Genomic DNA, 13563 nt, shown 5'->3' on the forward strand with positions numbered 1-13563 from the left:
AGTATATATTCTTATCTGTTTTTATTTTGCTTTTACAAGGCTTTTTTTTTGCTTTATTATCTTTGGAAGTTATGATGGTATGTCATTGTGCCTTCACTTACACTGACTCACTCACCTTTCATCGTGGAACACAACAGTACAAAGTATTTGTTTGGCGGTAGAATTTCTGATGAGTGGGTGGGACCTACCTGCCTACACAAGTTTGCAAAAAGCCTTATCAAGTAATAAAAAAATATGTTGTAACGAATAAAAAAATCAATTATTTATAAAAAAAAAAAACAAAAGACATAAATGAAAGCAGAGCCTTTATATTTTGAATAATTCATAGTAATAAGAATAATGTGAACAATAGTTATTCGATAGATCACGTACGAAACATTTTATCCATATTAAACTGTTATCATCATTAATTCTCGTGCATAATTTAGTCGAAAGCATATTACATATATTCCACGACGGCAACTTTATACGAACCAAAACGTAGAAATAACATATTTAGAAATGTAACTTTGTCAGATGTAGATTTCCTTATGAGATATTCCTTAGGTAGAATTTCATAAGTATTATTTAAGTGACTAGTACTTTCTAGAACGAAAATAAAAAGCAGTAAATATTAGTAAAATTTCAAAGAAGGATATATTTTGCTTATGCATAAAAATAATATAAACTGTAGAAGTTACGTGAGAGTTGTATCGTTATTCATAAAACTGAACTCTTATTACATAAGCAATATTCACTATATATTATTTAAAAAAAAATATTGAGTTTCTTGCCGGTTCGTCTCGGTAGAATCTACTTTTCGAACCGGTGGTACCTTCACTTATCATAATTGTTAAATGACAATTCAAAAGTGATTGTGAAAGCCTACTTGAAAAAAGTTTATTTTGAATTTGATTTTTACTTATTTTTATTTGCTGATAAATTTCAATTGAATTAAACATTCTAGTATTAAGGCTATAAAGCAATTTATAATTGATATTTACATTGTTTATTTAGAAATTAAATTGAAGATTTATAACATGAAATACATATATGTATGTGGATAGTCGTTAAGCTTAGAAAGATTTACTAATTCAAAATTTGAATTTTTCGATTAAATTAATTATTTGCACGTTGAATTTAAAATCAAGACCAATCTCATGTATAATTTGTAATTGTTTTTTATTGTTATATGCATCAATAAACATATATTGTATATATATTATTATTATATTATAGGATTATTTAACTGTTATTTAATATTTTTCTAAAATGTTCCTTTTCGGAAATTGGTCCATGCTACATGTCTTTTGGGTTTTAATGATGCTTAACTGTTATCACCAACTCCTCAATATACAGTCGGTCCTCATTTGTTCAAACTATGAAGTTGTTGGGATAAATAGGGAACTCCTTAAACATTTAGTATACCTACATTATAAATTAGGATTATAGGATTCCGGACATTAATAGAACGTCTAAACCAAGACTTGAGGCTTTAAGGTGGATTTTCTTTCTAATTATAAAGAAAATAAAATTGATACTTTGTAGAGCTGCTTTGAAGGGCTGCTGTAACAAAAGTATCAGTTTTCAGTCACTAGTTGCAGAAAACGCGTAGAGCCCACTGAAGCCCGGTACCAAAACCCTATCGCCGCAATAATTCCTCAGACTTCAAAATACAGGAAACATAGGATTATTGACGTATAAACTTGATTCTAGAACTCATTCAGTTTCACTAATACAATTTAAGGCCCTGTTACAACTCTGTTGCAAAAGATTGGCCAGTATCATTGGCAGAGTTTATTACTAAGTGATAATTTCGATAGCTGCTATCTAAATTGATTTGGTTTAAACGCTTTTAAGGGGACTGTAGCGAATGCGTATTATAACGAGCCTACATAATTCGTATTATATTTTGGGAGGATATAAAATCCCTTAGTCGCTTTTTATGACATCCATGGTAGGAAATACGGTGGTCTATTTTTTCATGGGACTACACGGGAAATTACGTAAGGTCCGGCGATTATCAACTTATAGTACTTATGTACTGCAAAATATTTCTAAAAAAAATATCATTAACTAAAGATAACTTGAGACAGTATACAATGTCTTTTTTGTGTTAAAATAGTCGAATTCAAATGACAATCAGTTTACAAACAATATAAAGAATAAATTGCTAAAGATATGGCTAGTGATTTATTGTATGTGTTGTAAAAGAAACAACTTCGAATAGACACTTGAATAAACATAGGTATTTGGTAAAATTAGTACGCGATTCTCGCTGCTGTCATGCAAATTTTACAATTTATTATGCTACCCACCCCTATATCTATCATGAAAGAAAACAACAATACAAATATATTTTTTAATGGCAACATTATTTATAAGGCATAAATATAATAAAATAATTTTATAACAATAAAAAGACATACTAAAGTAAATATTACATTGTTATTTGCTAAATTGTTTTAGATATGTCAATGTAACGATTACTACTTAAAAGTAAACTCCTTAAAGAAAAAGTTGAATAATACAAAAAGTGTAAAGCGCTCTGTATATTATGCGGAAGGAGCACTTTCCATAGAGCTTTAACATTTTAAATAAATGCTGGATAAATGTGCTGTGAAAATGGATGAGGGAACGTTATTGTAGTTTGCAATACGGAATAATATTTCTGCTATTAATTCGTTCGAATCCATTTTATTAATGTTTACGATTTTTTATATACTACACCGAAGTGACGATATCATTCAGTATTTTATTACGAATCAAGTGATTTATTTCGTATAACTTGTTTCCGTTTACCCTTGTGATAGTATATAATTGATACTCTTTTCATTTAATCGAAAATCATGTACGCATCGTGAAGTTTAAATATACCCAAAGCAATATCCAATTAAAAGTAACAAACACAAAAATTCATCATTTAAAGAGTTGTAAAAAGTTTTAATTTTTAAAAAATATTTACAAAGAAGCGAAACTTATTTTATGAGCAACAACGAAACACAACAATTTATGCAAACAACGTGCAAATATAAAAATATCCTCGAGGGTAAAAAATATAACAATAGACATCAAAGCACGGAAAAGTGCTTGTATTTTAAAGGATTTTCGTGCCAACAGTATGACTGAAACGCATAAATTGTGGAATGGAGAGTGTTTCTTTGGGAGCGCGAGCTCGCCTACTCTTCGTGCCCTGACTCATTCATCACACACTTTTAAAACGTACATTGTATTCCACCTTTGTTGTATCAGAACTGTTTTTTTTTGTTAGATTGTTTATCGTTTTTAAAGAAAATGGTATAATTCATATTTTATTTCTTGAAGAATATTCGTCTTTTGCGAATTGTAGTTATATTATTCATTCAAAAAGTTATACCATTATTTTTGTCTTATTTATTTGATATAATGTTTTGTTAAAATAATTAATTCCCTTAGTTGCTTTATCAAATACAAAACAAAATAATATTCTTCTTAGACTTTACTAAGTTTAAGAAATAAAAAAAGAATATATTTATATAAGACAGGAGGCAGGAATTATTTATCTTAAAAATATTTTGTCACTAAAACCAACTGAGCGAAGATTTTCAGACATTTTTAATAATAAGAAAGTTTTAAGGAGAAATGCCGTATGCTCGTATTAAAACTTCGCAATCTTCCGGAAGGCGTTTCGAAATGGAAATTACGATTTACCGAGTACAAACAGCAGAAAGAGTTTGTGGAAATATGTTTTGTATAACAGATCTCTTTTGTAGCTTGTCCAAAAAGCCTTTTTGATGATAACGAGTTTGAAAAAACTTATAATATAGATAAATTTATATTATCATTCATCGTCGTTGAAATTAAATAACAAATTTTTAGATAATACTGTAATAATTTTATTTTTAAAGTGAAGAAAGTACCTTTTCGTTAACCATTTAGAATTATTTTATTCTAGTACTGAATTTACAATTTTTTACATTGACCATAAAAACTTATATAAAGATAGTACAAAGCACCATTGTATTGTACTTTAAAAAAATATTAAGCTGAACAAATTTAGCGAAAATTGTAACGAAATGGAAAAAGAATTAACCTAGCTAAAATACTTTAACAAACCCTGAAATAGGTCGTTTTAGAAACATGTTATTTTTTCGTGTTACGTATAAAAACTTGTATATTTTTTACACCGAATTCGAAATGCACCTCATACATTTTCTGGAAATAGGTTTTGGGCATTCGGACAACAGTCATTTTTTATCTAGACAGGTCTCCTGGGATTGTTTTTGTCCGTGATTCTTTCAGTGTTGGCAACTAATATTTGTCTTCGTGCAGTTTCACATTGACAAATCTTTCAACGTTTTTGATTTTATTATTTTACAAAAACAAATTCTCTTCACTGTTGTTAAAGTATTTCTATTACTTTTTATTTTTTCTTCTCTGGTGGATGAATCTTTCACAAAAATGACGTAATTCAATAATCAGAAGCTATGGACCGTACCTGTCGTGCGGGATAATCTAGTCTGCGACCAGATTTTGAATCCAGATGGATTCGGAGATGGAGACCGCTTCGGAGGCCTCTGTCGAAAAACATCGCCCGCTGGAGACGGATGACTCCGACTCCGGAAGCGAGGGAGCTGAGACGGCGAGACCCACTGCCCACCGCCGCGGCAAAAATAAAGGTAACGTCCTAACCCGGGCTAGGGCCGAACTAAAGGAAAAGGAGGAGGAGGATCGGGAAGTTGCCTTCGAGAGGGCTCTCCGTAGCCGTGCCTTTAAAAATGCACCAACCGAAAGGAAGGACGCAGTAGTGCCGTCATCGTCGGGCACAAACAGCATGGACCCGGCAACGCTCGGAGCGGAGGAACTGCACGCGGAGGTGGAGCGCAACGTAGCCGCTATCCTCACGGTTGCCAAAAAATCGGGCAACCTCAAGTTCGGCTACATTAAAAGCCTCAAAGAATCGGCTGCCGCTCTACAGGCAATAGCGGAGGTCCTCTTTTCTCGCACCGAGACGGAAGAGACACGGCGTCTGCAGGCGGACAACAACCGCCTTCGCCGAGAGGTCGAAAACCTTAAAGTCGAACTCAAGGCTCACAGGAGGGAGTTCGCCGACATGAGGGCGACCATGACGGCTTCGAGTGGGCCTTCTGCGGCCACGCCATCTAGCGTTGCAATGATCGATGAACTGAAAGAGTTCATCACGATCTCGATCGGAGCGATGCTAGACGCTAGACTCCCTTCCCTTAGAGTTAGCAGCCCACCAGCTAAAACCGAAGAGCTGGACGCACCGAGGCCCTTTATGCCACCCACGGCTTCAGCTCCCAAAAGGCAGAAGCAGGCCAAGACTAATAGGACAACTCTAGCTGCAGTGGTACCACCGGCAGCTAGGACGCCCGCCCCCTCAGCTCCGGCTCGTACGGGACAGGAGGAAAGCTGGGCCACGGTTGTCCGGAAAGGGAAAAATAAGAAATCTTCCCCACCAGTCGCGAGCAAACCCACAGCCACCTCGGCGGTAGCTCCGAAGAAGGGCAAAATATCCATGCCCCGCACCGCTGCCGTCATCATCTCTCTACAGCCTGAGGCAGAGGAGAAGGGAGTGACGTCCGCTCAGGTGCTAGAGAAGGCCGAGCAAAGCGTCGACCTGTTGCAGCTAGGCATAGGGGAAGGTATAAAGATCCGCCGCGCTGCCACCGGTGCTAGGGTCCTGGAGTTGCCCAAGTCGCAGAGCCAGGAACAGGCTGGGCGACTGGCGGATAAGCTCCGCGTCGCCTTGGATGGAGTGGCTAACGTCGTTCTACCCCTGAGGATGACTGAGTTGAGGATCACGGGGCTGGACGACTCCGTCACTAAGGCTAAGCTGGCGGCAGCTATTGCCAGGGTTGGTAACTGCCCCGTTGACTCTGTGCGGGTCGGGACTATCGCCAAAGGTACTGCGGGGGTAGGCATGACTACCGTGAGGTGCCCGACGGTGGCGGCTAAGACCCTGGCCAACAATGGCAGGCTCCTAGTGGGATGGAGCTCTGCTAGGGTCAGGGTTCTGGAGCAGCAACCTCTTCGCTGCTTCCGGTGTTTTGGTCTCGGGCACACAAGAGCTCTCTGCCCGTCAAAAGTTGACAGGAGCTAGCTGTGCTACAGGTGTGGAGGTGCAGGGCACCTGGCACCGTCATGTTCTGCAACAGCCCGCTGCGCAGTCTGTGCAGAGGCTGGGAGGCCCTCAGGGCACTCGATGGGTGGAAGGGACTGCAACCCTCCCCACACGAAAGGAAAGGCGGTTCAAGGAACCAGGACCGCCACAAGTGAATGTAGCAGCCAGCCAAAAATGCACGGACAACTAAGCTTCCTCCAAGCGAATATAAACCACGCCGCCGGAGGACTCGGATGACACCGTGGCGGTCCTCACGAGGAGCAGAACGGGGCCCCCCCTCTCACTCATCGAGAGGGGATCGGGCTACGTAGTGGTGGGGTGGGGGGAGTACGTTGTCGTCGGGACGTACTTCTCCCCTAACCGTAGCCTGGTTGAATTCGAAACCTATCTCGGCTTAGTCAGAGCTGCGGTGACCAGGCAGTCGCCGAAACCGATAGTGGTTCTCGGCGACTTAAACGCGAAGTCGCGTGCCTGGGGCAACCCCGCCACGAATCCGCGAGGGAGGGCCGTCCAGGTGTGGGCCCTGCTCTCCGACCTGTCCCTTCTCAACAGGGGGCAGGTTCAGACCTGCGTGCGCCATCAGGGGGGTTCCATGGTGGATGTTTCATTCGCCACCCCTGTCGTAGCACGCAGAGTGGTCGATTGGAGAGTGGAAGAGGACGTGGAGACTCTATCGGATCATCGGTACATTCGATTCGAGATCTCCACCTCTCGCAAGCCGGCGGAAACCCAGAGGGTGCCGACCACGCTGCCGAGGTGGTCTCTCGGCCAGGTCGATCGAGAGCTGGTCAAGGAGGCCGCCATCGTGCAGCGGTGGGGCTCCGCAGGAAGGAGGGAGGGCGCTAGCGCAGAGGAGCTGGCGGGCCGCATGCGCAGTTCGCTCAGGGAGGTCTGTGATGCGGCAATGCCTCGGACCCGGCGCAGGGTTCCGCGCCGGCATGTATATTGGTGGTCGCCCGAAATCGCCGACCTTCGGGCGACGTGCTGCCGGGCGCGGAGAGCCTACGTCCGTTGTCGGAGGCGCAACGGCCTCGACACGGATTTGGAGGGACAAATGCTGGACGCTTATCGCCAGCTGAAAAAAGAGCTGCAGCTGGCGATAAGCAAGGCCAAGGAGAAGGCCAGGGAGAAGCTTCTGGCGGGTCTTAATCGAGACCCGTGGGGGCGCCCGTACCGAGGCGTACGCGGGAGGTTCCGCACTCAAGGCGCCCCCGTCACCGAGACGATGTCGCCGGAACTCCTCCTGCGCCTGGTCGGGAAACTCTTTCCCCATCCAGGCGAGCATGTCCCTCCGCAGATGGCCCCCCACTCCGTGATCGAAGACACAGTGGCTCCACCACTGATCACGGAGCGGGAGATGGAGATGGCTCTCAGCCGCCTGAGGGCCAAGAACACGGCGCCGGGTCCGGACGGGGTTCAAGGGCGTGTTCTGTGCGACGCCCTGGAATTCCTAGGCGCAGGGCTTCGGGAGCTGTTCGACGAATGTCTGTACAGCAGACAGTTTCCGAGGCCTTGGAAGGAGGGAAAGTTGGTCCTGTTGCCGAAGGAAGGTCGGCCGCTGGATTCCCCTTCGGCATACAGGCCAATAGTGCTGCTGAACGAGATGGCCAAACTCTTCGAGAAGATTCTCGCAGCCCGTCTCGTTCAGCACCTCGAGGAGGTCGGTCCGGGCCTTTCAAAGGCTCAGTTCGGGTTCAGGGCGGGCCGGTCGACGGTCGACGCCCTGGACGCCTTGAAGAAGGTTCGGACGACGGAAGCGGTAGCCCAGGGGCAAGTCGTCCTGGCGGTGTCGCTTGACGTGGCGAATGCCTTCAACAGTCTCCCTTTCGAGACAATACGGGAGGCACTCCGATACCATGGGGTGCCAACCTATCTGAGCAGGCTGCTGGAGGCGTACCTCCAGGACAGGGAGGTCCTCTGGGCGGGGGTCGACGGGAGGTTGGTCCGGCGTCGGGTGGGCTGCGGCGTTCCACAGGGGTCGGTTCTCGGCCCAATCCTGTGGAACGTCGGTTTCGACTGGCTCCTGCGAGCTCCAGTACTTCCTGGGATGGGGGTGTTGTGCTACGCCGACGACACCCTCGTCACGGCGACTGGCCGGGACTTTCGGGAGGCGGCTCGCCTCGCCGAGGTCGGAACGGCTCTCACCGTGGACCGTATGGGAATGCTGGGCCTGAGGATCTCCATAACCAAAACGGAGGCCCTCCTATTCCACGGTCCACGGAGGGGACCCCCACGAGGGGCGAGTATCACCGTCCGGGGGACGGTGATCAAGGTGCAGGCCCAGATGAAGTATCTGGTCCTCATCCTGGACGGTCGATGGAGCTTCGGGCAGCATTTTGTGCATCTCGGCCCGAGGCTCATCAACGCCGCCGCCGCTCTTGGCCGCCTCCTTCCGAATGTGGGGGGGGCCGGGATCGCTGTGCCGGCGTCTGTACGCCGGCGAAGTGAGGACGATGGCGCTGTACGGTGCCCCGATCTGGGTCGACGCCCTCACCGCTGACAATCGGGCCCTGCTGCGGAAGCCGCAGAGGGTCATTGCGGTGAGAGGCATCAGAGGGTACCGTACGGTGTCGTGGACTGCGGCGACACTTCTCGCGGGCGATCCGCCCTGGGAGCTCCAGGCGGAGGTGCTCGCGGAGGTGTACCGGTTCCGGGTCGAGGCAAGGAACCGCGGCGACCGTCCAGGGTTGGCGGAGGTCGGGCGGATCAGGGCTCTAGCCTAGCAAGCCCTGATCGCCCGATGGCAGGAGGTTCTGGGGTCACCCACGGCGGGCCTGGCGACAGTGGAGGCGATCCGTCCCCACTTGAGTCGCTGGGTCGCGAGGAATAAGGGCACGCTCACCTTCAGGATGACGCAGGTACTTACCTGGCACAGATACTTCGGTAAGTACCTGCACGGAATAGCACGGCGGGAGGCGTCACCATCCTGCCACGAGTGTGGTGCGCCAATCGACACGGCGCACCACACCCTGAGTGAGTGTGCCGCGTGGGGTCCCCAGAGGCACTCCTTGGCGGCGTCTATGGGCGGAGACCTCTCGCTGTCGAGCATCATCAACGAAATGCTTAGCAGTGAGACGTGTTGGTCGGAGATGCGCTCCTTCTGCGAAAACCTGATGTCGCAGAAGGAAGCCGCGGAGCGGGAGCGGGAGAATGCCGTTACAGTCCCGCTCCGCCGTAGACGACCGGGGAGGAGGAAAAGGCGCTACGCGCACCTTCTCTCCCCGCCTCAATAGGCGCCGCAGGGAAAAGGGGGGTCTCAGTACCCCGAGATTCCCCCCTAGGTGTTGGAGGCCAGCATAGGCGGGTCGACCGTCAGGGCGTCACGGTAGCATGCGTAAGCGATCCCGTGGCGCCCGCCGAAAGACGGAGAGGGTACCGCTGGTTTTTGAGTGGGTAAACCCGGTGGTCCTGGGTGCACTCGGCGTCCAGGAAACTGGGGAGTCCCACACCCCCCCCCCACTTCCATCACGTGGGGGAAGCGCGTAAAGCGTTTTTCCAGCGAAAAAAAAAAGGTTAACTGTCATTTCACAGTCCACTTTTCATAACATTTGGATAATAATTTATGAAAAGTGAGTTCCACTTATCCTCATAGATATAGGCTGTTGATCATTAGGGTTAGTATTGGTAGTTTTCTACAGAAGTTTCCACAAAGCCCTATCTCCCTCTAAGTGATTAAATATTTTTACAGGCCTGGACTAAACAGCATCATCACTTAAAAAAATTTTAACAAAAAGAAAAACCGACTTCAAACAAAACACTATTTTAAAACAAATGAATATGCACGAAAAAGTAATAAAAATAATTGCGTATTCAACATATTTTTTAGAGTCTTCCTAAGTTAAATGAAATGAAAAATATTAGACTTCTTAAAAGTAGTTATAGTTATTGGTATATTTGGAGCCGGTGTCAGCCACGGTGCCCTTGCCCCAACATTTAAAAGAAAGAAGCGATACGAGCCCCTTGATTGATCCAGTATATTATTGTGTAATTTGTAAAAAACATATTTGTTAAAGTACTCTCGTATTGTTTTTTGATAGATATTCGTAGGGTTATGTAGGGTTTCATTGGCTGACACCGACTCCAAATATAACAATAATTATAACTACATGATATAATCGTTAATCGACTTTTAAGTAGTCTAATATTTTTCATTTCATTTAACTTAGGAAGACTCTAAAAAATATGTTGAATACGCAATTATTTTTATTACTTTTTCGTGCATATTCATTTGTTTTAAAATAGTGTTTTGTTTGAAGTCGGTTTTTCTTTTTGTTAAAATTTTTATTTATTTTTTGATTTTAAGTAAAGCTGATGTTGACTAACTAATTTTTTTTAATATGGATAGTTTAAGCGTTCCGTTTATATGAGTCAGAAACTACTTCGAGGACAATTTCAAAGGAAACTTGCGAATAAAGCAAAAATAGACTTTCGTAAATGCGGATTTAATACGTTACGCAGCGTAAACTACAAGGATCCCTCGAAAGAGCTGTAATCGAACTCAGCAAAAAAACTTTGAAAAAGACCAACTATATTTCGTACATCATATGACATCACATCACATACACAAAATTTGATTAAAGATTCTGCCCCATATCGCACCCTAACTGCGAGCCGTATAGGAGTTCCATCACTACATAGTATAAAACAAAGTCGCTTTCTCTGTCCCTATATCTTTAAATCTACGCAACTGATTTTGATGCGGTTTTTTTTTAAAGATAGTGTGATTCAAGGGGAAGGTTTGTGTATATAATACATGAACAATATAGTAAAGAAACACTGATAATTTTAGAAGTTTGCAATGTGATGTCGTAAATAAACAAATTCTGTAGTATATTTAGTATCAGTATTGCACCCGTGCGAAGCCGGGGTGGGTAGCTAGTTGATTATAATATTCGACTATGATAATTACATAAACATAACCACATTACGGAAGGTGACTCAAATATCCAAATAACCTATAAATAAAAGATTCGACTGAGTATCGCTAACGTGCTCCTCAGAATTGTTCCGTTCCCTTCCGTTCCGTTACTTTGTCATGGATCCTGTGCTCAGAACCTTACCAAACTTTCACCGAATTACCCTTGAAGTATAATATATTTTATAATAAAAAGAGAATTATCAAAATTGGTTAACGTGATTTTCAGTTATTCACCTATTTGTCGCGCATATACATAATGCAAATTTAAGACTTATGTAGTTTTCATATGGATACCATCATCGGAAAAAAAAAATTCAGACGAATTGATAACCTCCTCCTTTTGGAAGTCGGTTAAGATAAACATTTCGTAACATTCAGTTATAGTCCCACTACTGTACTAAGGTATTGTCTCTTTTGACGAGCAAGCTTGGTACTGATTGTTGTATACATATGTGGCGAATTTTATACAACACATGCAGTTTTCCTCACGAAGTTTTTCTTCGCCGCCTAACACTACATTGATTATAAACATAGATGAAAACTTCGTGTTGCTTGCCTCGGATTGGATCCACAATCTTACGTCAAGATTCACGCGTTCAAACCACTGGCACGAACCATGACGAACAACAGCAAATAACTTGGATCAATATTTGTGCTAAATTATTTTTATATACGAAAACAAACAAATGACTTAAATACGAGTACGTAATAAGGATAATTTATTCTGGGTAGACATTAAGCTTCTGGAATTAATTAGGCTATCGGATATGTTAATGACTACCATCAAGACTTAACGATGTAACACTGCCTGTCAAGCTGATAAGAGAAAATTACAAGCATAATGGACATAGCGTCTTAGGGTTCGCAGTTGGAACCGTACTAGAAGTATACGGAGTTCTTAATGCCCTTAAATTTTCAATGTCCGTTGGGTAAGTGCTCTCACTTCATTTATGTTGCCTGATACATAAAATTATATATGAATGTCACTTTATTTAATGAAGTTTAGTTTTACAAAATAATAAGTTGTACCTATTTATGTTACTCGTGTAATACGCTCAAAGAACCCCCTAATCACCCTTTGTCTCAATGTTACTTTCCAAGCTCGAAGCAGTCTTAGAAATTACAGTTTACTATGGATGAACGCAAACTACGGTTGTTTGTGATGCATTATTCAACAGAATCTTAACTATAGCGAGTAAACGGCTAGATGACCTGTCTTAGTCTTAGTTTGTTCAAATACCAATCGCTCTATCTGTTGTTATATATCTCTAGTTCTGTTTTATAAATAAATATATATTTTATCAAAGTAATTTTAAAAATAAATAAAAAAAAGCAATTGTTAAGGTTACATATTTGTTTTAGTATCTTTCTACATGAGCTTTTTAAATTATCGTAAGTTAGGTAAATTAACAATGTTAATATTTTACATATGTTACATACGTATATATATATATATATATATATATATATATATACATAACATAACATAAATGAATAATACGATCATTTCCATAAGTAAAAGAAAGACTTTTATAAAATAGCTTCATACTTATAATGACTATAGTCAATTTTCTAAATAAAACGATAAAACTCCAGAAAAAAATATCAATTTAAAGTTTAATTTATAAAAGTATTGCTTGTCAAAATTAACACGGCATAGGCACAAGTTTTCGTCAGAGTTGAATAAATATAGAATAAATATAATTAGCGACGAAACAGACCACTTGTTTTCTTATTTTTAAGTTATTGATTGAATAGACCCTGATGTATTTCAAGTAATAAAGTTGGCTGAGTATCGAAAGTGCATCGGAGGAGGCTTATGCGATGACTTTAAACTAGTTCAGCGATAAGCGCTGTTCGCATTTGCTTCAGCCTCTGAATTATTCAGTGAGATGATCCTTTCTCAGTGAACTTTAAAGTAGCCTATTCTCCAATACTATATAAAAGTATCTATCATCTTCCTTACGTTGAAAGTTTTCTTAATGTTATTTTTAATTCAATAAATGACTATTGTGTATTTGTACGAATTACTTTTAGCGTACTTTTACATTTAGCTTACTTTACATTTAGCGAGACAAATTATTTTAAGCTGAAGATTTGTAGTTATCTTTCTTAAGTTAAGAGGCGAGATGGTCCAGCGGCTAGAACGGGCGCATCTTAATCGATGATTGCGGGTTCAAACTCAGGCAAGCATCACTGAATATTCATGTGCTTAATTTGTGTGAAAACATCGTGAGGAAATCTGCAATTCCATAGAAATTCTGCCATTTGTGTATTCCACCAACCCGCATTGAAACAGCGTGGTGAAATGTGTCCCAAACCTTTTCCTCAAAGGGGAGAACGCCATAGCCCAGCAGTGGGAAGTTTACAATGTTGTTGTTGTTGTTGTCTCCTTCTTATTCTATCATAATATTCGTTTCACTTGAAAGATTATTATAGCAGACGCTGCTTCCCTTTACGTCTTTTCACCTACTGATAGATGTTCCTTTATTCGTTGTAAGCTAGGTATTGAATTTATCTGTTTGATATTGTAATACTATAA

The 13563-nt window shown here is 42.4% G+C and overlaps 1 protein-coding gene across 1 annotated transcript; it reads left to right on the forward strand.

The window, feature by feature from the left end:
* The first annotated feature begins 4501 nt into the window (after positions 1-4501).
* Positions 4502-6082, forward strand: LOC124534943 (neurofilament medium polypeptide-like). The gene has a single exon (XM_047110982.1). The coding sequence runs from the start codon at positions 4502-4504 to the stop codon at positions 6080-6082; it is 1581 nt and encodes a 526-aa protein (XP_046966938.1).
* Positions 6083-13563: the final 7481 nt, after the last annotated feature.

The sequence above is a fragment of the Vanessa cardui genome, chromosome 13, assembly GCF_905220365.1.
Source record: "Vanessa cardui chromosome 13, ilVanCard2.1, whole genome shotgun sequence".
NCBI lineage: Eukaryota > Metazoa > Arthropoda > Insecta > Lepidoptera > Nymphalidae > Vanessa > Vanessa cardui.